At 39.8% G+C, this 23,843-nt stretch overlaps 1 protein-coding gene across 1 annotated transcript in view; it reads left to right on the top strand.

The window, feature by feature from the left end:
• The window catches only part of EPB41L4A (erythrocyte membrane protein band 4.1 like 4A), a 256,160-nt gene that overhangs the window by 123,453 nt on the left and 108,864 nt on the right, over positions 1 to 23,843 (top strand). The window contains exon 3 of the mRNA XM_047090213.1: positions 16,910 to 16,961. Within this exon, the coding sequence (XP_046946169.1) occupies positions 16,910 to 16,961 (52 nt within the window). The remainder of the gene's footprint in view (positions 1 to 16,909; positions 16,962 to 23,843) is intronic.

Raw genomic sequence — 23,843 nt, 5'->3', positions numbered from 1 at the left:
CATCTTCAAGCATCCAGTGGGGCATAGAGGGTAAAGATCAAGAAGCGGAAAGGTTTTCTTCAGTAGCCCTTTGATGTTATAAAGAGTATCCTAAAGAGTACAGCAGCCTGGGAGGACTGTCACCAACATATGAATGAATGGTACCTGGAAAAAGAAAAACCTTGAGAAACTATGGCTGAAGGCTTTTCAAGAGTCCAGGGGCCTGCATTGGAATGCCAGAAGCATCTTCATAAAGACCCCTAACATTGAGGCTCTCATTTTCCTGCTGCTAAAAAAATGTCACTCTCCCTACCTAATCTCAAATGCTTCATGGTTTAAGTTACTATCTAAAGGCTCACGTGACCCTCAAATGTGTATTTCCAATTAGACCTCCCAAGAGGCATTATACTGTGCAAAGAATACAGACTCTTCATGCCAACTGTCTGGATTCATATATATTCTACTAGTTGGGAGAGCTGTGTGATATTGGGTGAATCTTTTAACTTCTCTGAGCCTCAGTATCCCCATTTCTAAAGTGGTGACATTAATAGTACCACTTCAAAGGGTGATAGTGAGGATTTAAGGAGTCTGTAGAAAACACCCAGCTCCGTGCTTTAAACTGTGTGATAAGTAAGTTAGCTCTTACTGTGCACTTGGATGTCCCTCAGGTGGTACCCACAAATGCAACATGTTCAAAACTGAAGTCATCATCTCGCCCTCCAGACGTGTTCTTACTAAAACAATTTCTTGACGGTGATTTTATAGAATTTTTTAAAAAACCTATGTGCCTGTGTTGAGAATTTTAAGTTGAGGATAAAAATTGTGTCATAAATTTAAACAGATGCAAGTTTGAGGGTTATAAATATTGACATTATAAAATCTGTCACATTACTCTTAAGTGTATCCACTGAATCTATATATCCTAGCAATTTTGTACTCACTAACCTTTAAAAAATATATGTGAACAAGCTCTTCATCAAAAGTCAGAAATTTTTCTTTACCCCTTTTATCTCCTTAAACTTGCATTCAATTTCACTTTCTTCATAGAATTTTGCCCTATATTTCTATTAATAAAATGTATTTATCCACAATAATATACATATACATTAAAATTTTAAAACTTCACTTCATGAGACCTTAAGGCTACAATTGTTACTGAGCCATAAGAGTAGTTATTATTACCATGGTTATCATTATATAATTAAAAGCAAAATATTATATATTCTAATAATTACTAAAAATAAAAAGTTGGAAATGCATCTCTTAATGAAATGGATGGGGCTTTTTCTTCTTGATTAGTCCGTGTACCTCCCCCACCTTCCTGGATGATTATAATATATTCCTGGAGTGAGATATGGCTCAGTAACAATTTAATTTTTTTATTTTGATTTTTTACAGTTATGAGCACTGAGTAACCTTGTCTACTATGGAAGGAAGATAGAAAAGGAAGGAATTATATTCAATTCCTTCAATTCCTTGAACTCCTGAACTATATGCCAAAAATCACATGATGATCCATCGTCTAAAGATATTTTTATTAATCTAGTACCTCAAATGCATTGTCCCCTGTAAATTTGCTCTTATGTTCCTGAGAGCAGTGATTTCTGAGACCACTAATTGGGTTCCCTTTCAATTTAGTTGAAAGCAATGAATTCAGAACCACTTGACTTACAATTTGTTAATCATTGTAGTAATTCAACTTCACAATTTCTGGGAAATGAATTAAAAATATTTTTCTGTGAGTTGCTTGGGTGGCTCAGTCAGTTAAGCATCTGACTTCAGCTCAGGTCACGGTCTCGCGGTTCTTGAGTTTGAGCCCCGTGTCGGGCTGTGTGCTGACTGCTCAGAGCCTGGAGCCTGCCTTGGATTCTGTGTCTCCCTCTCTCTCTGCCTCTCCCCCACTTCCTCACTCTCTCTCTCCGCCCCCCTCAGAAATAACGTAAACATTAAGAAAATTAAAAATTTTTTACTGTGATTTATCAAAAGAGTGCTAGTTATGTTTTTTCTTCCCTTTTACTTGGAGGCACCAGATTTTATCCAATTTAGTTGGAAAGGACTAGGAAAATTAAAAATTGTTAATTTTAATGTGCATTTGCCAATGCAAGATTTTTGATAAAATGCTTTTATCTAATTATGTACTTTATATTTTCATCAGAGTCTTGGAGCTGCAGATTTAGTTCATTCAGTGTATGGAAAACATCCAACATAAAACTCTTTGGCAAACCAAAGAGTCATTGCCAAACCATCCAGCCAAACCAGTTGCTTTCTGTCATTTGTCAGTTTACATAAAAATGTTAACATGTGCTCTGTGAAAAGTGTTTCACTTTTGAATTTTATTTGAGACAGATGGACAGATAAGACATGGTGTTTTGTCACTTAGATGAGATAGGCCTACCAGAACTTTGATTTATTTTATTCTTATGTGGATCTTCTTCATGAGCCATGCATAATAGTTTTAAGATGGAAGTTGCCAGATAATTAAACAAAAATCATCATTTCTCTGCTGCTCCCTTTTCTTTCCTTCCTTCTTTCCTTCTTCCCTTCCTTCCTTCCTTCCTTCCTTCCTTCCTTCCTGTTCATTTTTGTGAGAGTGAGTGGGGGAAGGGTAGAGAGAGGGAGACATAGAATCCAAAGCAGGCTCCAGGCTCTGAGCTGTCAGGCCAGAGCCCAACATGGGGTTTGAACTCACGAACTGAACTGTGAGACCATTAACTGAGCCAAAGTCGGACGTTTAACAACTGAGCCACCCAGGCGCCCCATGCTGCCCCCTATTCTATATATGACATCCAAGTAACTCAACTATGGGCCAAAATACCATTCTTCTATCACCTTGCCTAGTCCTTACCAGAAATATGTAGGGAAAGATATAATTAATGGTGTCTTTATTAAAGGCAGCTTCGCTAATACTGGTATTTAAAAATGTTGCCATGTTTCTTCTGGGATTTTTCACACCCTGGGGCAGTGCGCCAGAGAGGGATTCAAATGGATAAGAAGCGTGTTTCTCCGTTGTTTTGGAAGGGGGGAACTGTGCTAGGGGAGCTCAGTGGAAAGGAGAACAGGTGTGGCATCTCAATCTCAGGGCTGTTTTAGGTCAGTTCCAGGCAGGAATGTATGTGGAAGCTGAGGATCTGGGAATTCAGTCCCTAACAGCTACCTGTTGCCTTTGTGCCCTTTGGGAAATCCTCAGGTGCATATCCCTGAGGGGCCTGCATCAATACCTTAACGAAAGCCACCACCATCCTCACTGCTCAGAATAGGGTCATTCCTTACTCAATCGTCTCTCCCTCCCCTCATGGCTAACCAGTCCCCAAGCCCTTTCCATTCTGCTGCTTAACAGAGTAACTATAGAGTTCACCCCCAAATCCAGGGTACTTTGGAGAGTGAAAAGGGCTACTGTGACCCCAACCCTGGGATAGCAATGGTGAACAGGATTGATGGTCACCTCTTAACCTCTCCAGAATCGATCTCCATCTCTGAATTCTAGTTTCGGTCAGCACATGAATTTGAATTTCTGTAAAAGCTTTCTAAGCCGGCTTCCTGTCTTTACTCATGCTGCCTACAATGTTTGCCCCACTGCAGATGCAGTTTTCTTCCAGAACATCAACTTTATTGATGTCTTTCCTCTGTGGCTTGAAATGCTCTAACAGGTTCCTAAGGGAAAATTCAGGAATTTCTTAATGTGGGTTACAAGATATGTGGCCCTTGCATGCTCTTGAGCTGCTTCTCTTGCAGTACAGCTCTTGTCTCCACCCACCCCCTCATCCAGCACCCACACCACAGTCCTGGTGGGGGAACCTAGGACACAGCTGCACAGAACTGCCTCCTGCTCCCTACCTGTGTGTCCCAGGGTGGAGTGCTTCCCCTACCTGAACTGTCTACCTGTGCTCTTCTGCTCCTCATTTTACCTGGTTCAATCCCGCTCTTCCTCACCATCACAGCTGAGATATCTCTGATGTTACCCTTCTTCCCGAAGCTTTCCGTTACTTTCCAGAAAAGCCTTAGGCTTACTCCTGCCTTCAAATACTGCATTGTTTTTGCCTGTTCAATAATATCCCCACTTGATGGGATCTGCTTGACAGGGATTGTGTGCTATGCTTCACTCTGTTTGCACCTTTTATCCCTGGCACCTGAGTGATCTGTCATAGTAGTAAACAAAAGAACTCTGACCTAGACAAGAGGACTTGGTGAGTACCTTCCCCTGTCTTGTCTTCCTATGTCTGCTATCTCCTTCCTCTGCTATTCTTTGAATGTATTGCCTCGGTTCTTTTATGGAAGGCTTTTCCTGTTGTTCATTTTAACCAGATTTCATCAGTATTAAAAAAAAAAAAAAGCTTTACTGACATGTTAGGAAGTTAGGTGGGAAATGCATGGGATTGTAAGGAATTATAGGTATATGATATTAGTGTGCTGGCAGCTACTGCGTGCTATGTAGAATATTCTTCTCCAGTGGTAGGTCATGTGGTCGGAGGGATGAGAATCTGAGTTCAGGTAATGTCATAGGTAGCTCTATGGTTGTGGATCCCATAATTAAAAAAAAAAAAGTGCTCCTAATAAATACTATTTTTTATAAAACAGTAGCTTTTTCTATTTAGAGTGACGAACAGTTTCTATTTAGAAAGGAAGAGATGTTTCTCTGGAGTTATTTTCTGTTTAGAGCGGGTCTGATCTCTTCTGAGCACAGTCATGTGATGCATCATGAGAATTCAGGACCCAACATGCCTGAAAGAAGTGTGGGACTTGGGGAGAGGGAGCCTACCAAACTGCCAGCTGCTCTGTGTGTGCATGCTTTCCTCCCTGTAGCACCTGGGGAGAAGCAGAGCACGCTTTGATTGTTCTTTGGTTTCTTTGTTGTATGTGTTGATGTTGACCTGGTTTCAAAAATGTTTTTGAAGGACCTAGCTTTGCCTAGGGTCCACTTCATGGTGTATCTTGAACTTAATTTTAATTCTCTTCCTTTTTTTTTTTTCTCCATCCTTTTCTCTTAGGTGGTTGATCACAATAGGCACAATCCATCGGTCACGTATACTATACTAAAATATTTTCTTCTGTAGCTTTTATAAGTTTGTTGTTTTTCAGGTTTAGGGAGATGGGGAATTGAATTGAATTCTGTCTTGCATAGAAAGTTGTTTCTTCATTAATGGCACCCGGTGCCCTTTTCCACCAAAAAGAGATTTAAAAGAAAAAAGGAACAGGTGAAAATGACAAGGGCACAAAATACGTTAAAACAAAACTGTCAAGACTGATGGGTAGGAACCTCAGTGTGTGTGTGCGTGTGTGTGTGTGCATGTGTGTGTATGCCCCCACATAGGCTTGTATTTAAATAAAGTATGTGGACATGCTAAGTGGTTTTGTCAATGAAAACAGGCTTTCTGTGACCCACATCTTCTTAGTTGCGTAAGTGTGTGTGACAAGAATATTGCTGATTTCTTTACTAAGAACATTTTATTAGGTTAGACTGTTCTTCTCCCTGGTTAAATCAAAATGAACTATACAGGATAGAATTTCAGACAGTTGATTGATTGGCTAATGAGAAAGCAGTGGTTTTAGAGTTAATGATTCTAGACATTTTCTTGATTATCATTGGAAGCTAGTTTTTTTTTTTTAATTTAGAGTTTTGATACAAACCAGTGATAAATTGACCTTGAGTTGACTTTATTCTGAATCTTAAAAGGATTTTCTCCATGAATATAAAAAGATATTTGATTGGGATATGCTGGTAGCCTACTTGAAAAGATGTATTTTATGTGTTGTTCCTATATTATTTTGTCTTAAATTTTATGAAGTTTCAAATATATTGTATGCTTTAAAAGCTAAGGTGACCAGTTTCCCTACCTTTTGTGTGACCAAGTCCAGTAAAGAGGTGCTCCAGGAATTGTTCAGAATTGGGCAGGTGCTTGTGGGAGAGGTGGAAGGCAAGACAGCCATTTTCTCTTTTGGACTGTGTATTTTGCTGTGAAAGTTACTTTTTGAGTTAACAAAAATAGGCCCTTTAAAAGCTGATGGTATATAGGAGCTTAGTTTTTTCTTATAAGATACCCATGGGGTGCCTGGGTGGCTCAGTTGGTTAAGCATCTGACTCTTGATTTTGGTTCAGGTCATGATCTTGTGGTTCATGGGTTCAAGCCCCACATTGGGCTCTGTGCTGACAGTGCAGAGTCTGCTTGGGATTCTCTCTCTCCCTCTATCCCTCTCTGCCCCTCTCCCTCTCCCTTTGCCTGCCTCTCTCCCTCCCTCTCTCTCTCTCTCAAAATAAATAAATTTTAAAAAACTTAAAAAAAGATATCTATCAATTTTTGGATTTGCAGGATATTTTACAGAGGATTTTTATTGAGGAAATTTCTTGTTTAACATTCTTTAGTGTTCTTATTCTCTTCAGCATCCCTGATCTGGGACTGTGAGGAAAGAAGAGCATTTGCTATTTCTCATCTCCATTTCAATCATGCAATAAATATTTACTGACTAACCACTGTGTCTCAGGAACTAGAGTGCAATGGTCAGCAATAGTCTTAGAGTTTATATTCTACAAACCACACATGTATGTTGAGATATCAGGTAGTGATAGGTGCTTTGGAGAAGATGATGTGCCAAAGTGACTGGGATGCCATTTCTCTTGTGTGGTCAGAAAAAGCATCTCTGAGATGACATTTAAAATGAGATTTGCATGGCAAGAAGGGAAGGTCCTGGCGGACAGAAGGGCACAGCAGGGCAGTGGCCCTAAGGCAGGGACAAATAGGAGGTGTTCCAGAACTAGAAGAAGACCAGTGATGCAAGATCGTAGCAAGAAAGAGGGTGATGAAGTGGGATTGGTAGGGTTCACATTACACAGGGCCTAGCAGCCTGGGGTGGGCCACACAGATGATACTGTTAAGAATTTCAAGCGTGGACATGATAGGATCTGACTGAAGAGCTGGGTTTTGGAAGGGGTGGAGGAGTCAATAGTTGTGTTTGGGATAGGTGAAGCTTAAGATGCCCAGTGGACATCCAAGAAGAGACGTTAGGTGAATAGTTTGGGCTCCTGAAAGGCTAGAGTCACATTTAGGAATCCCTAGGTTTTTAAAGTCATGAGATTTTAGGGTTTTTAAGGTTCTTAGGGAGAAATAGACTATAAATGCAGAATAAAAAGGGCAAGGCTGCCATGTGCAGCTGTGCTAGCTGTGTGAGTTGGGCATAACCATGCAGTGGCGCTGAGCAGGGAGTCTACATCCTACTTACTTCATAATCCCTGGGGTTGGCTTGGCTCCTCTGTGCCAAGTAACATGTTAGTTAAAGCTGTGTTTGGAGCGCCTGGGTGGCTCAGTCAGTTAAGCGTCTGACTTCAGCTCAGGTCGTGATTTCACGGTTCGTGAGTTCAAGCCCTGCATTGGGCTCTGCACTGACAGCTTGGAGCCTGGAGCCTGCTTCGGATTCTGGGTCTCATTCTCTCTCTGCCCCTCCCCGACTTGTGCTCTGTCTCTCTCTGTCTCTCAAAAATAAATAAATGTAAAAAAATAAAATAAAGCTATGTTTGTGTTCAGTTACTAGAACAGACTTTAACCAAACCCTAGCTAAACCACCTGTGTACTTTAATTACTACAGTTTCAGAGCATGTCAGATTTAAGATTTTATTTCAAGATGAAATGATCCCCTAGTCAGAACAGTGATACCTCACTTATGCAGATGCTAGGAATGTGTAGGGAGCAACTTCAGCTATCTGAAATGTCAGCAGAAATTGCTAAGAAAGAACAAGTGTCTCCTGGGCCACACAAAATCGATGTCTTAGGGCCCACTCATAGGATTCAGCCCTTTTCTCATAGGATCTGTCAGTCCTGAGACCTTGGTTATTTTCATTTTAGGAAATTGGAAAGGAAGAGAGAGTAGATTATACCATTTGATGGGAAGAGTGTCAACCAGTTTGCAGACAAGCTTTAAAACAGGAGTCTAGGGGCACCTGGGTGGCTCAGTTGATTAAATGTCCAACTTTGGCTCAGGTGATGATCTTGCAGTCTGTGAGTTCATGCCACGCGTTGGGCTCTGTGCTGACAGCTCAAAGCCTGGAGCCTTCTTCAGATTCTGTGTCTCCCTCTCTCTCTGCCCCTCCTCTGCTTGCTCTCTCTCTCTCTAAAAATAAATAAACATTAAAAAAAATTGTTTTTAAACAGGAGTCTGTCTCCTGGCCAAAAGTATTTGCATTCTTCCTGCAGGTAAAATGCACCTGTCCTCCCAAGGTCTCCCCAAATCTCATTTATGATGAGATTTGGAGGTCATACTTGAGGTCCACGTTTTCATCAAATCAGGCTCTGGTATTGTTCTTCAAGTTAAAACCCTTAAGTATGGTTCCTCTCAATCTGAAGACCTGTAATTAAAGGGGTAAGAAAGATAAATTCACACCCTCCCACGCTACTATTTAACACATAGGTAGGATAACTGCAAAGACACTTTCATTTAGAATGGGGGGAGACAGGCACATAGCAGTCACCCACCTGTAACAGTCCCAAAATCCAGCCAGGCACATGTAGCCTTTTCTTTTAATTAGAGCTTGGTCTTACTGCCTAGGAGTGTTCACGTGTTGATTGGCTTGGCTGGGCTTTTGGTTCTGTTCTCTGAATTTTTCTTCCCTTTCCATGAAAAGTGGTGTGTGTTAGCAGCTAAGTAGTGTTCTCAGCCTGCTTTTGCCTGTCGAGGATTAGAGGTCCAAAAGCCTCTTTTCAGTGTGTAGTGTCTCTGTTCCTTTAGCTGAGGCCGAACTAATTCTGTTTAAAAACACTGTGTATTTCTTATTAATTGATTTATAATCAGCTCTGTTAGACAAAGGCAACACCCACAAACCCCTTTGAAATAACCCTTCTATACCTGAAATTCCTTGTGAGGCTTTTAGAGAAGAATGCCCTTAAGATTCCTAGAAGACCTTTTGCTAGTTTGAAAGGGTCATATTTGATCTCTTTGAGAATTAATAAAATTTTAGTTACATCCATGGTTTCCTGACAGCACTCTGGATTCAGTCTTTGCCCAGAAGCCATTTCTTAATTGTAGCACACTGTTTGCTACAGGATAAACCTAGGGATGAGAGTTTTATTTTCAAACCCAGTAAGACCTGGATCCTTTATATTTAACAGTTCTTTTCAGCTTATCTCTCTGCTCTTGGATTTCATTGGAGGCAGCAAAAGAAGTCAGTTTGCACTTTGAACAGTCTGCCTGCACATCTCCTTATCTGGATCATCCAACTCATTAGGGACATCTTTTATTTTCCATGTTGCCACAGGCAACAGCATTGCTAAATTCTTTGTCCTAGTGAGGGTCCTCTTTCTTCTTGCTTCTAACAGCTTTCTCTTTGCTTTCCTTTAGGCCCTCCCAGCAGCCTTCTTGAGGGCCCCAAGGCTTTCACTTACACTCTCCTCCAGGTCCTTCCTGCTGCCTCATGCAAAAACACGCAGTGAAGAGTGAGGCCAGATCCTGCAGGGCCTTATCAGCCATCATAAGGACTTTGGATTTTACTTTGAGTGAGAAGAGAAACCACTGCAGGATGTTGAACAGAAGTGTAAAGTGATCTGATCTCTGTTTTAACAGAATTCCTTTCAATGCACAGGTAGATGGAGGGCTTACCAGTAAAGGGGTTGCCAAAGAAATCCAGGTAAACTGGGATGACCGCTTGGATCTGGGAGTGGTGAGAATTTACCAGATTCTGTTTACGTTTTCAACCTAGAGCCAACAGGATTTGCAGATGGATCAAAGAGATAGACGGTAAAGAGGTTTTGACCAGAGCCAATGGAGGACTGTTGCGTCATACATGAGGATGCGGGAGACTGCAGGAGAACCGGTTTTTCTAGGAGGGATTAGAACCATCATTTCCCTTTTGGACTTGTAAAGTTTGAGATTCTGATAGACATTTAAGTGGAGATGTCAAGTAGGCAGCTGGATTCTGGGGACAGTTCTGGTCTGGCTATGCATTTGGGAGTTGTCGGTACATAGATGGAATTTAAAGCCAGGAGCCTTGCTGTAAGTGTGAGCCTGGGGCAGTCTAGCTTTCCTCCTGCTTAAAGAGATAATGAGCAACCAGTAAGGGAAATTGTGAAGGTGTACATGGCCTGTAAGGTGAGAGCAGAAGCTATATGGACAGGTGTCCTAGAAACCACATGACAAATGCCTTTCAAGGGTGAAGGCGTCCATCACTAGATTTAGCAGTAGGTGGCGGAATGTGTTCTAAAGGGAGTTCAAGAGGGAGGAGAGCAAACATAGTATAGAATAACCATTTCTTCCCCAGAGATTTAAAATGCAGAAGTGAAACGGGCAGATATTGGGGTCAAAAAGACCTTTTATTTATTTATTTATTTATTTATTTATTTTTTAATTATGGGAGAAATAAAGGCATGAATTGTGCTAGGAATGATTTTATAGAAAGGGAAACTTCAGTCCTGGAAAGGAAGCAGAAAGTTTGCTAGAAAAATGTTCCTGAATAGTGGAGAAGGGATGAGGTTCAGTGGAGCAGGGACAGCTCATCTATAGTGATAGAAGACATCAGCACAGATGCAGGCAGGTTTGGTAGATGTCATGAGAAGCCATGCACATTGTCTTCCAACTGCTTCAAGTTTCTCTGTGAAATAAGCAAGGTCATCAGCTCAGAGTATGAGAAGAGGAGAGGAGAAAGTGTGGAGTTACCTAAGCAAGTGAAAGAATAAAATGTGGTAGCGTTCTCGGTTCCCCTGGGTTATTGATAATGAATTTAAAATGAGCCCATCTAGGAGTGCCTGGGTGGCTCAGTTGGTTAAACATCTGACTCCTGATTTCGGCTCAGGTCATGATCAGTTCAGTTCGTGAGCCCTGCATTGGGTACTGCCCTGATAGCGTGAGCCTGCTTGGGATTCTCTCTCCCTCTCTCTCTCTGCCCCTCCCCTGCTCATTCATTCTCTCTCTCTCTCTCTCTCTCTCTCTCTCTCTCAAAATAAATAAAAATAAACTTAAAAATAATTACAAAATGAGCACATTTGTGGCTGTACAATTTGAATCTCCGTTTATGACCAGCCTCCTAGGTGCTGGCGTAGGGAAGATAGCGAGGTAGAGGGCTTTTTTCAGTGGATATTATGGAGGGAAGATTGTGCCAGGGAAATGAGGAAGACTGGAAGTGACACCTTTGCCTGGCATGTGATGCAAGTGAGGACATGGGTGTGGGCTGGGAAGGAGGGACTGTAAACAGGCAGTAGGATGACTGAATTGTGTGTCCTGATGGAATCAGAATTTTAGAGGGAGTGAGCTGAGAAAGGAGGAATTGGCAGTTGAGGGTAAGAATCTTGAAACTGAGGTTATATGTTCCTATCCAGACAGTGCCCCAGAGAGTGGCTTGAACTTAGGTTAACATGGAAGGGGGGTCAGTTTCTTGGGTCTTCTGTTCTATAATTTGGGGCAGGTTGTTTAAATATTCAGTGTTTCAGTTTCCTTATTTGCAAAATGACAATTATAGTAGTTCCTACTTCATACAGTTATAAGAGGATTAAATGAATAAATACATGCAACGTCTTCAACAGTGCCTGGCACATGGTAAACATTTAATAACTGTTGTCTGTTACTATTATCCTTTTTTTTTTAAACCATTATTTCTAGAACTCTTAGATTGGTGCCAGGGTCCATGGATGGGAACTGAGGAATAGTCCCTGGGGCCAATGACACCTCATGAGGAGCCAAATGAACCAATAGTGAGACATTGGAATCCACTTTCATTGCAAAATGAGGTGTAATTACAACCCACCCTCCCCCCAATCCCATGTAGATCGTTCAGTTTCAGGCCCTTATTTCTGTTGCTGCTGTAACTTAGCTCCATTATGGTGGTTTTACCTGAGGAGCTACAGCTTCTGTAATTCATACCAAGGAGCAAATTAAAATCACATTCTGTTCATGTTGCTTAGAGGTCATGGGATCCGTCTACAGAGGCACTGGGAAAAGCACAAATAACTATCACAACAGTGCTGGATTTCTTAGAACATATGTGCAAATTATGTCGACTCCTCAAACTCCCTAGGAATGAACTGTAGTATCATTTTTTGTGGCTCTGTTGTCCCCTATGGATGGTCAATTCTTTTTATACTACTCCCTTAGATCAAGAGATTGCTTTTTTTTTTTTTTTAACTGACAAAAACTGTGTGTGCTTTTAAAACCTTTTTTGATCTCCAGGAAACATTATTAAATATCATTGTAGCATTCTTAAAATCTCCAAAGAGAATCAGCATTACAGCCAGTGTGAAATAAGATGCAGCAAAGTTTTTATTATTTTATGTTGTCCTTGCTTTATCTAAAAAATTTTAGGGCTTGTTGTACCGTTAGAACTCTAGGACTCTCCGAAAGAACAGTTGTCAGATGAAAGGTCGGATTGTGAATTTAATATATATCTTCTGAAGGTTAGGATATTGATTTACTGGATAGTGTTAGAGTTTTAAGATCTAATTCCAAGACTGTTACCTAGGAAATTGATGAAATTGAGACATTATCAGCCAAGGTGAATGAAAGACGCTCAGGGCATTTAGCCAAGACTGTCAGAGAGTAAGAAGGAACTTGGGCCTGTCTGTCATTTCTTCCCAGGTCACATAAATGCTGTTATTAGGATTGATAGGACTGAAGAGGTAAGAACACCTAACTGCTCGCCTCTTGTACCCTGGCAGGGGGCCAGAGCCAAAGAGGGCTACTGTCTTGACTCCTTAGTGACTGTGTCTTGGGGCTGTAGTCTGTTCGTATTGTCTTGTGTGAGGAAGCTGACAGTAGGAATTAGAGAGAGAGATGGTTCCATTTTGGTTAACTGGTACCATTCTACAAAGGAGGATCTAATCCAGCTTGTGAGGATATACAAATTACAGGATATAAATTTGAAATAGCAGGGTAAGGGGAAAGAAGGGGAAGAAAATGATAGATTTTTCTAGAGAACGAACTGCTTAAATGTTGAGAGAGAACGAGAGATGAGGCTGTCTCTCCTTCTGACCATTGAGGTAGGCAAGTAGGCTTTACACCAAAGCGCAATTCAGAAAAGCCACTCTCTGCAGCCCAGCCCCACAGTGGACAGTGATCTGCTCTCTGCTCCTCCCTCCCCCCAACCCAGAGCAGATGGAAAGACTGGATGCACCTGTTCTCTTAGTGGAAGTCCTCTGTGAACGTTGGTTTCTTAGCTGAGTGTTTGTTAGCTATTGGGCAGCGCTGATTTCAATGCCATGCTTAGCTGTAAAGGACTTGGAGGAATACCTTCTATGTTGTCACTTAAAAATGCTTTAAGATTTTAGGGACAGCTGGGTGGCTCAGTTGGTTAAGCGTCCAACTTCAGCTCAGGTCATGATCTCACAGTCCGTGAGTTTGAGCCCCGCATCAGGCTCTGTGCTGACAGCTCAGAGCCTAGAGCCAGCTTTGGATTCTGTGTCTCCCTCTCTCTCTGCTCCTCCCCTACTCGTGCTCTAACTCTGTCTCTCAAAAATAAATAAACGTTAAAAAATTTTTTTTAAATGCTTTTAGATTTTAAAAATGTATTTGCTTTATGAGTTGCTGAGTTGGTAGACATCATCTTTATAAAAAGTTAAGGCTCTGTTCTCCATTTCTGTATTTTGGAAAAGTTTTTTATTCATGAACTGCTATTCAAAGTTTTTCTCTTCAGTGATGCCTTCCTACACTTAACCTGCAGAACTAGTGTTTTTAGTATATAATTTTGTCATCTCATACGTATTCATCTCGTATACATTATTATCTCACTTCGCATATTGTATTGTAATTCTATGTCTGTGTCTCTTGCTAGGTTGTGAGTGCCTCAGGGCTGAGTCTTTGTTACCCCATATGCCCCAGGATAGGGTCTGATATGACATAGAGCACATATAGTGGGTATTCCATAAATGTTGAATGAATAATATCCCAGTTTTAGAGCCTACATATGTTCTGAATGTAGGCCTCAAAACTGGAGTATCGTGTTCATTGGCAAATTCTTGTGCCCTTTTTACTTTTGGGTTATGGGGTAGCCGCCTGATGTGTTTTGTGGTGATCAGACACGTGCTATGTTTGATGGCTTTTTGATAATGAGCCGTGGCAAGGGCCATTATAGTATGACTCCTTGGTTCCAAGGTCATTTCTTTCTCTTGGTTGAGTGTAAGTGGGTTTTACATTTTAAGATGTTAGCTTGTGAAACTGGTGGCTCATGTTTATTATTTATGTTCTGGTGCATTTATCATCGTCTGACCTCTGTAACCCCTGGTTTCCATTTGAATCAAATAAGATTTGTGCACGGCGAGCGCTGGATTGACGCCTAGCATATCTAATGTGCACTGAGCTGATTGAACAGCATTTGACTGTCCTGATACCCTTTTTTTTTTTTTTTGCTGCAGAATTGTAATTTCTAACTCATCTCAGAAGCTTCATTGTACTTTTTCACCACACAAATCTGATTGCTCTCAAAGAAAGAGATTTATTTTGAAATTATATAGATTATCATTGGTGGGAGATTTTTGTCATGTTAACGAGTCTTTATTAGATTTAGTTAAAAGCTTCCTGTTTTTTGGTTTTTTTTTTTTTTTTTTTTTGTGACTTAAAAGCATCCTGGAAGGAAAGCAAAACCAAAAATGAATTAGTTTAAAGAATCTTTTTGTAAAGTTTGTTTTCTTGGGATGATGATGTTAGGAGGAGAGAACAGGAAGCTGTCCTCAAACTTCAGTTTCTTTTTAGTTTCAAGTTGAGATTAGACAGAAAACAGTAAGACCAGTGGCCCATTCCATCCCCTCCTTTCCTGTCCCAAGCACTTGGTAAGGCTTCATGTGTAGATGTGATGTAGGGCTGAAACTAAGACCTCATACTATGTGTGTCTTGAAATCTAGGGAAATGGAGAGAGCTTCTAATGGCCAGTAACCCTCAACAACTTCAGGTGGCTGACACCTTGATTTTGGCTTTGGAGCAGAGAAACTTTGCTCCAAGAAATCTAGAACTTGGAGATGATAAATGGACATTGTCATAAGCCTCTAAGTTTGTGATAAGTTGTTATGACAGCAATAGAAACCTAATGCAAGTGTTTATGGTTATTTGTGTGTGTTTTCCTTGGTTTTATCCTCTTTGGAAAAATCCAGGGATAGTCAAAACTTTTTATTAAACATGAATGGCAAGAAACATTCCATCCACCTGTTTCCATGTTATAGGAAGCATCCATAACTTTATATACTTAGAGGGAAAGGGTCTGCTCTGTGTTCAACACACAGCTTAACATTTGGATTGATTGCACTCTATTTGGATAAATCAGCGTTTCCCTAGGATCCATTATTATAACACCAAAACCATATCTCCTTAGTAGTCACTGTGAGCTCTGAAAGCAGTTAACAGATCCTGGCCTCTGTTCCAAATGCGTTTATTTTAAAAGTGAGTGATTCTACACCTTGAAAAATTGAGAAATGATAAGGATCAGAATAATGAGAATTGTGTTACAAGTGACTACACTTACATATATTGGTTACTTTACCTTTTAAAAACATTGAAAAACAGTAATTGCTGTATGAGTGGAAAATCGTGAAGATGATACATACAGGGGATAGAGTTCAGTACTGTAATAAAATCATAATAATATGACTATGACATACATTTAGTGTGAATAATTGTTCTAGGAATAAGAGGTGAGGGATTTGTATAAGATATTACAATTACACTGTATACTTACTGCTATTATTGTACAACAGATCAGGTACTTCTCCCCTCAGTGAAGGGGCAGGGAAAGGGGAACCCGGCAGGAAGATTCTCTTGGATCCTCCTGTGACCTGTGATTCCTGACCCAGAGGTGTCAGGAGAGTGTGAATGTTTTCACCATGGTAAACACAAAAGTGCTGGGAATAAAGTGGCTCAAGGTGAACCAGCTCCTACTCCCTGTTGTGAGAATTGCCTCTACATTGAGGAATGTGTGAAAATGGAAACTGGTCAGTTTGGCCCTTGGGACCTCCAACCCTTGACCCGCAGGGCACCGGAAGCCCTTCTGCTGTGCACTTCTATGGGAGACCCTGATGCTCCCCCCTGTGCTTTATTGCTTCTCCCTTGCTGTTCCCCCACATGGAGGGGCAGGGATAGAGGATTGTTCCTTTTTTTCTTTTTTTTAAGTGACTTTATTTCACAAAAGTAAGATTTAAGGAAGGCCTCTCACCAGGGCCAAAAATTCTCCTATTACTATCTAAATTTCTGTTCCTCAAAGATTAACTTGAATTCATAAACAAGTACCTTAGACTGGCTAAAGACATTTAATAAGAATTTGACCCTCAGACCTTAATAATAATCATCACTAGTATGTGCTGCATATTTAGTATGAACCAGGGACTATTCTAAAGACTTTAGGAATTCATGTATTTAATCCTCACAGCAAGCCTATGGAGAATGTTTGGAGAAGTCAAGTAACTTGTTCCAGGTTCCATGGTGATGATGAAGGAAGAGCCAGGACCAAATCCAGCTGGGTCTGCTCTGGGACTCGGACCCTCAGCCACTGTGCTGAGTTGCCTTTCCTGGATACTTGATAAGGATTTGATTTAATTTGTTTGCTTTCTTCCTAATATCTAGCAGTACTACCTGTAAGGGATGGGACCGCAAGTGAAGAGGGTGAGGGCATTTGAAGGAGAAATGGCTGTAGGGCGGTTGTGATGGGACTTTGGAAAGAGACTTGGGGAGCATTCTCTGCAGCCATTGTTTTCCTGCTCATCAGCATGTTGAAATTACTGACCTTATAATCAGCATGAGAACTTAACCAAGAACCTACAACTACTGTTTCTCTTCTCTGCTCCTCTCTGAACATCAACATCATTTTTCTTTTAGTGTTCTAGTCACAGAAAGCTCTTAAGTATATTTCTGTATATATGTAATAAGTTAAATATTTATTAAGCACTTAAATTTCATTTCAAATAACACTTGACAAATATTCTTAAAGTGAAGGCCAATGAAAAACAACTAATGTCTATAATCACCCTTTTTTTCCCCCTCACAGTATTGGCTGGATCCTGCAAAAACCCTTGCTGAACACAAAGAACTAATCAACAGTAGGTATTTAATGTTAATTTTTTTAAGGGGTGCCTTGAAAATTATACAATGTCTGTGATTAGTTGGATGCAGAGATATGCTTTAGTGCTACAGGAATGAGTACTAGTACTTGAGTACCAGAATATGGAAATGGGTGTTGTGTGCATTGCCAGACTCTGACTCCAAACCCCGATTAAATTTTTGGTTATAAAGAAACTGAGTGGATCTAAATATTGAATTTGGCTTGGGTATGCCTGTCCTTGACTTGTCAGTGATTTTTAAAATTTTCTTGTCTTTAAAATTTCACGTTAAAACGCAGAGAGGCATTGATTTGGAAGAAAAGGTGGACATCTGACCTTCTAAAGGGCTTGAGTTTCTTGGGTTAAGGAGTGGTTTTGTCATTCACACTCTTATTTGCTGAGGCAGTAATTAAGGACTGCCCTTATGTCCTGAAAGATTTCTATGACTGCAGAAAGGATCCTTCTGTTTATAGGGGCTACCTTTTAGTTTTAGCAATTTGAATCTTATTAGGTAACTGAAGTATAATTAAGGTTATACTTCATAACACAGATTTTTATTTATAAAAGTATATGCCCGCGTGCACATACATGCGATCCTTAAGTATGTGAAAGGGTAGTTATATTTTAATTATCCTTTTAAAAATATGATAAAATATATAACATAAAATGTACCATGTTAACCACTTTTGAGTGGCATTAAATACATTCATTGTGCAACCATTACTACTTTCTCCAAAAATTTTCCATCATCCCAAACTGAAACTTTGTACTCATTAAACTATTTTGCTTTAATGTGAAAATTATTTCTAATAACATGTAGTAGATTCATTGGGCCTGTATGACTCTCCATTCTGAATCTGTACTTCATGTGTTTATATAATGGCTTATTCATGGTGATAAAATTGGTCGCTTCACGGACCTGAAGGGCAGGAACAAAGCTGTGCCTCAGAAAGGAACTGAAAACTAGGAATTGCAAAACTATCAGGAACTCAGCAAGTACTATTTCTCTGAACATTAGCATCATTTTTGTTTCTCTCTGTTTATCCATGTCTATGGGGGAAGCCTCCACAGTTTCCAGGTTACAGCTGTAGCCACAGGCAGACTTGACTGGCTGTCTCTGAATGCAGGTCCCAGTTCTATGGGAGGATACATCTGACTAGCCCAGTTTGAGTCAGGAACTCACCTCAGTCTATTCGGCCATGTCTGGGCTTCTTCAAGGTCAATACAAACATAGCTGCTAGGGGGCATTCTGGATGAGATTGGGCAATGGTTTCAGAAACGTGGGCTTGGGGCCAGCCTGTGGGGGTGAGAAAGAACCCTCAAAATATATACCTTAGGTATCACCAAGTTCTGCCTACTCAGCCTACGCAGGAGTAAGTCGTAATTCATAAGGGGTTCATGACTTGCCATGGGTGAGAAGCTAGTTGGTAGCAGGTCTGATTTCCAGTGCTTCTGTATTTCTAGTCCTCTTCCTGAATGAGCTGCCTACTAAAGGCCAAGAGGGGAGGGATGAGGATGCAAGGAGTGAGCTATGAATGCAGGCAACTTCCATGAGGTATCTGCATATAAATGGTGGGAGTGCCAATTTAAAAAGTGCCATCCTTCAGGATGTAGAAATCTGTACTTCCCTCCAAAATTCAGGTATAGTAATAAATATAGTAAATCTATCTTTTTGAACCAAATACTTAAAATAAATACCAGTTTAAAAATTAGAAAAATGTCAGGAATGATTATTTTAAAACAAACTCACAGGGTTTTTATTAATAAGTTGAGATTTCTATCCAAGTGGTGAAGAAAAGTGTAAATTATTTAAGGTACACTATTAGTGTTCCTAAGTACATTTGAAGTATTTATTTCTTCACATGGTATGAAATATTCTTTTTAAATATCTATAATCTGTATAATTGTTTTTTAATCCTAAATAAATATCTTCCTATCAAAAATTTGATGCATAGTAAGAATAAAACACCGATAGTAAAGGAAGATGATATAACTAAAGAATACATAATCTTTATATTTCATCTCATGAAATAACTTGATAATTAATGAAGGAACATGGCTGTCATGCCTCAAGTAGATCAGTCAGAAAGAATGTCTGTAATAATGATGGAGTATTTGCTAATTACCAGGATTCTCATGGGTGAGTTTTGATTTTTCTTGGTATTTCTTGATATTTCTCCTTCTCATTGAAAACTTACTATTATTAAAGGCCTTGAAATTAGTCACAAAAGGTATAGTAGAGGATTTCCATTTTCTTTTTTTTTTTTTTAATTTTTTTTTTTCAACGTTTATTTATTTTTGGGACAGAGAGAGACAGAGCATGAACGGGGGAGGGGCAGAGAGAGTGGGAGACACAGAATTGGAAACAGGCTCCAGGCTCTGAGCCATCAGCCCAGAGCCTGACGCGGGGCTCGAACTCACGGACCGCGAGATCGTGACCTGGCTGAAGTCGGATGCTTAACCGACTGCGTCACCCAGGCGCCCCAAGGATTTCCATTTTCTGACTTATGTATTTTTTGCTAAACTAAACAATATTAATTTACTTTACATGAATATTTCTTAAAGGTAGATTCTGTTGAAAGAGATTCAAGATAATAATAACTTAGGAGTTTTCTTCATCAGTGCCTAATATTTATAGTCAGTCGTAGAACAGGAAGTCAAAAAATATCTGATCAGATGTATCCTTGCTCCAGAGTGTCCATTTCCATAGCCTTAGATTGATCTATAAAACAGTGATGTGTGTGAAAGTATTTGCTTACTCTGAAGGCATTATAATTGTTTTCCCTGAGAGGCTATAAGGAATAGTGGCCATAAAGCACTGAACTCTAGGTATTAGCAAACTTGGTTCTCAACCTTGTGATCTTGGCCATGTTGTTTACCACTTTGGATATTTACCTGTCTTCCCTATGTTACCAGGTGGTTTTGCAAAATCACATGCTTATGAAATGTTTTTATACATTATCAAATGCAGTCAAATAGTAGTGATGCCTTATATTTAGAACACAAACCATTTTATATGCAAGTGGGAAATAGCTGATTTGAGCCCAAAGTCCTTAAAGAAAATTTGCCAAAACTGAATGTTTTTAATTGTGTATTTTTTGAACTTCTGCTTAACTGCTCATCATTAAGCACGTTTGAAGCGGCGAGGCTTGGTCAGTAGGGTGTAATCTGTCACGTTGCAGAGAATAAAAGCAACTCTGGAATCTGGACAGGGCCTTCTTCCCTTTGTGCACTGTCTCCACAGCATCTGTGCTCCTCCCGGCCCCTAGATCCCAGCCCCCCGTGGCCTGCAGGCACAGGCGGACCCATCTGCTCAGCAACACAGAGCTGACTGACAGAGATGGATCAGCAGACGGTGGACTTCCTGGTTCTTCTAAATATTTAATAATCTGTGCCTCCCTGACATCGATGTTCAGGGGTAAAGGTGTATTTGTCAGAAATATAAACATAGTGATTAAGTGATCATAGAAATTAAACATATGGAATCAACTCTAATGCTAAAAAATTATAACAAAAAATTTTGAAATTCATTTTTTAAAAAAGCTCTAGCTTAAGGAACACCTTGTCCAGAAAGGCATAGATGAGGGGAGAGGAGCAAGGCCCTACTGTCGGTTAACTTCTGTATGCCAGGAACAGGGTTTCCACAGACACAGCACATGTGTGTCATGATAACAATAAATAATAACAAAATTTGTATATTAAAAATGCATTATGACTTTTTGACCTGTTCAGCTTAACTTCCTTTCCCCAGCCTCTAAATTTGTCCCTTTTTTTCTACTCAGTAAAAATGAAAATAGACTGGGGTTACTTTGTGTCAGTTACACACTGTCAGAGACTTGGGGTCACAATATGTAAGTGGAAATATTTTTACTGACATGAATACTTGACATCCTTTTTTGTGTGGGAGAGCTTTTGTTGAAGAAAAAAATTAGAAATTATGACCACTGATTAATATACCAGGTAAGAAATACATTTTAAAACAGATTTAATATAAGATCTAGTTACTACACTGCACAGAAGTTTTGGAAACAGTACAGGTTAGATTCAGACCCTCTGAAATAGAAATATGTCTAGTGAGAGCATAATATGATGTTTTTGGCACCCAGGGGGCTTGTGTTCTCTTTCACAATATGAATGCTGAATTATATTTTATGTTTCCCCATGTAAGTACAATTCCAGCTTTATTCCATATATATATATATGATATTTGTGCACATTGTTTTTTGTTTTTTTGTTTTTTTGGTATTTGTGCACATTGTTCTTCGGTGTGTAGTAAATGACTGAGATGAGAAATGTCTTCTTAAATATATAAGAACACATTCTCAGGGGCGCCTGGGTGGGTTGGGTGTCTGACTCTTGATTTCAGCTCAGGTCTTGATCCCAGCGTCATGAGATTGAGCCCTGCATCAGGCTCCGTGCTAAGTGCGGAGCCTGCTTGAGATTCTGTCTCTCCCCCTCACTCTGCCCCTCCCCTGCTTGCTCTCTCTCTCTCAAAAAAAATTTTTTTAATAAATAAATAAAATTAAAAAACCCACATTCTTAGATTCAGAAAAGTTTACGAATGAGACAAATATTGCTTATAATCCTACCACATAGCCTCACTGATGATCTTTTTTTTTTTTAAAGGTTAGAGAGACATATGGAAAGAAAATTATTAGTTTTTCTAAGAGTGGAATTTAAATGTTCTCACACACAAATAAAAAAAAGTAAATATGTAAATATGTGAAGGACAAATGTGTTATAGGCGAATCCTTTCATAATGTTTACATATAGCAAATCATCACATTGCACATTTTAAATGTGTTGCAATTTAATTTGTCAGTTATACCTCATGAAAGCTGTGGAAAAAAAGTTTCCAGTTCTGCTTCTCAAAGTTTGCCAGTGTCTTTTCTTGTGTATTCTTCTAGGGTGGAATACATATTTTCATAGATAATTTCTTCTTCACAAAAGGGATATTTCTGCCATCAGAAATAGATTAGAAATCTTTCCCAGTCAGCACATGGAGTTCTCCCTCTGCCCATTTAAACAGTTGCAGGGTGCCATATATACTTCCTGTGGTTGACATAAACAGTCCACCTGCTGCTAAGCATTTAAGTTTGGATACTATATCCGTTTATTTGTATCAGCTTTTTGCAGATGCATATTTTTGTACTTTTTGCAATAGTAATAGGTGGGTGGTTTAAAAACCATTTGTTTTATCATTAACTTTTCTTCATTATGAAGAAAAATACATGTATGTTGTAGAAAATGTGAAAATGGGAAAATTATGAATAAATAAAAACTGTGCATAACCTCACTAACCATAGATAAGAACTGGTAACATTCTGATATATTTGATCTTCTCTTTTTTTCCTGTGTTCATGAACACATAGATGTGTACCTACTTAGATACCAGTAGTTGTCCTACTGTTACATAATTCTCAATCCTGTTTTTTATTTTATATTTTCTTGGGTGTTTAAAAGTTCTTAGTATAATTTTTTAAATTTTATTTATTTCTAGAGAGAGTGAGCAAGTGTGTGCATGGGGCAGGGGCAGAGAAAGGGAGAGAGAGAATCCCAAGCAGTCTCTGCACTGTCAGTGCAGAGCCTGGTGTGGAGCTTGATTCCAGGAACCACAAGATAATGGCTTGAGCTGAAATCAAGTCAGACGTTGAGCTGACTGAGCCCCCGGGGGGGCCCCATGAGTGTAATTTTTAAAACAACTTTATTGAGGTACCTTTAACATATAAAAATTATATAAATTTAAGGTGCACAGTTGAATGTTTCAGTATATGAGCCGGGCACGGTGGCACCCGCCTGTAGTCCCAGCTACTCAGGAGGCTGAGGCAGGAGGATCGCTTGAGCCCAGGAGTTCTGGGCTATAGTGCGCTATGCCCATCGGGTGTCCGCACTAAGTTCGGCATCAATATGGTGACCTCCTGGGAGTGCGGGACCACCAGGTTGCCTAAGGAGGGGTGAACCAACCCAGGTCGGAAACGGATATATATGTATATATCATAAAAAGATCATCACAATCAAGTTAAATAACTTATCTATCACCTCTGCATAATTGCGTGCATGCGTGCGTGTGTGTGTGTGTGTGTGTGTGTGTGTTTGCATGTTATCATTAACTGTAGACACCATGCTGTTCATTAGATCCCCAGAACTCACTCATCTAGCATAACTGAAACTTTGTACCCTTTGGCCAACATCTCCTCATTTCTCCCTCCCAGATTCCCTGGCTACCACCATTTTACTCTCTGCATCTATGTATGTGACTATTTTAGATTCCATATATAAGTGAGATCAGGCAGTATTATTTTTTCTCTGTGTCTGGCTTATTTCACCTTGCATAGTGTTCTCCAGGTTCATCCATGTTGTCTCAAATGAGAAGATTTCTTTCTTTTTTATGGCTGAATAATATTCCTGTGTGTGTGTGTGTGTGTGTGTGTGTGTGTGTGTGTGATGTGATGTGATATATGTAGATAGTATCCATTAGTTCACTGATGGACACTTACGTTGCTTCTATATCTTAGCTATTATGATTAATGCTGCAATGAACATGGGAGAGCACATACATCCCCGAGATCCTCATTTCATTTCCTTTGGATAAATACACAGTAGTGGGATTGCTGGATCATGTTGTAATTCTCTTTTTAATTTTCTGAGGATTTACCTACTGTTTTCCATAATGGCTGAACCAATTTACATTCCTAGCAACAGTATACAAGGGTTCCCTTTTGTCCATATCCTCACCAACACTTTTGTCCTATTGCTAATTGCCATTCTTATAGGCGTCTGGTGATATCTCATGGTTTTGATTTGCATTTCCCTGATGATTAGTGATGTTGAGTATCTTTTCATGTGTCTGTTGGGCATTTGTATGTCTTCTTTAGAAAAATG

The sequence above is a fragment of the Lynx rufus genome, unplaced genomic scaffold (assembly GCF_022079265.1).
Source record: "Lynx rufus isolate CCGP_SWC_20201006 ecotype Redwood Valley unplaced genomic scaffold, mLynRuf1.p SCAF_1, whole genome shotgun sequence".
Classification (NCBI taxonomy): domain Eukaryota; kingdom Metazoa; phylum Chordata; class Mammalia; order Carnivora; family Felidae; genus Lynx; species Lynx rufus.
The sequence above is the reverse complement of the archived record's forward strand: the minus strand, read 5'-3'. Positions and strand labels throughout refer to the sequence as shown.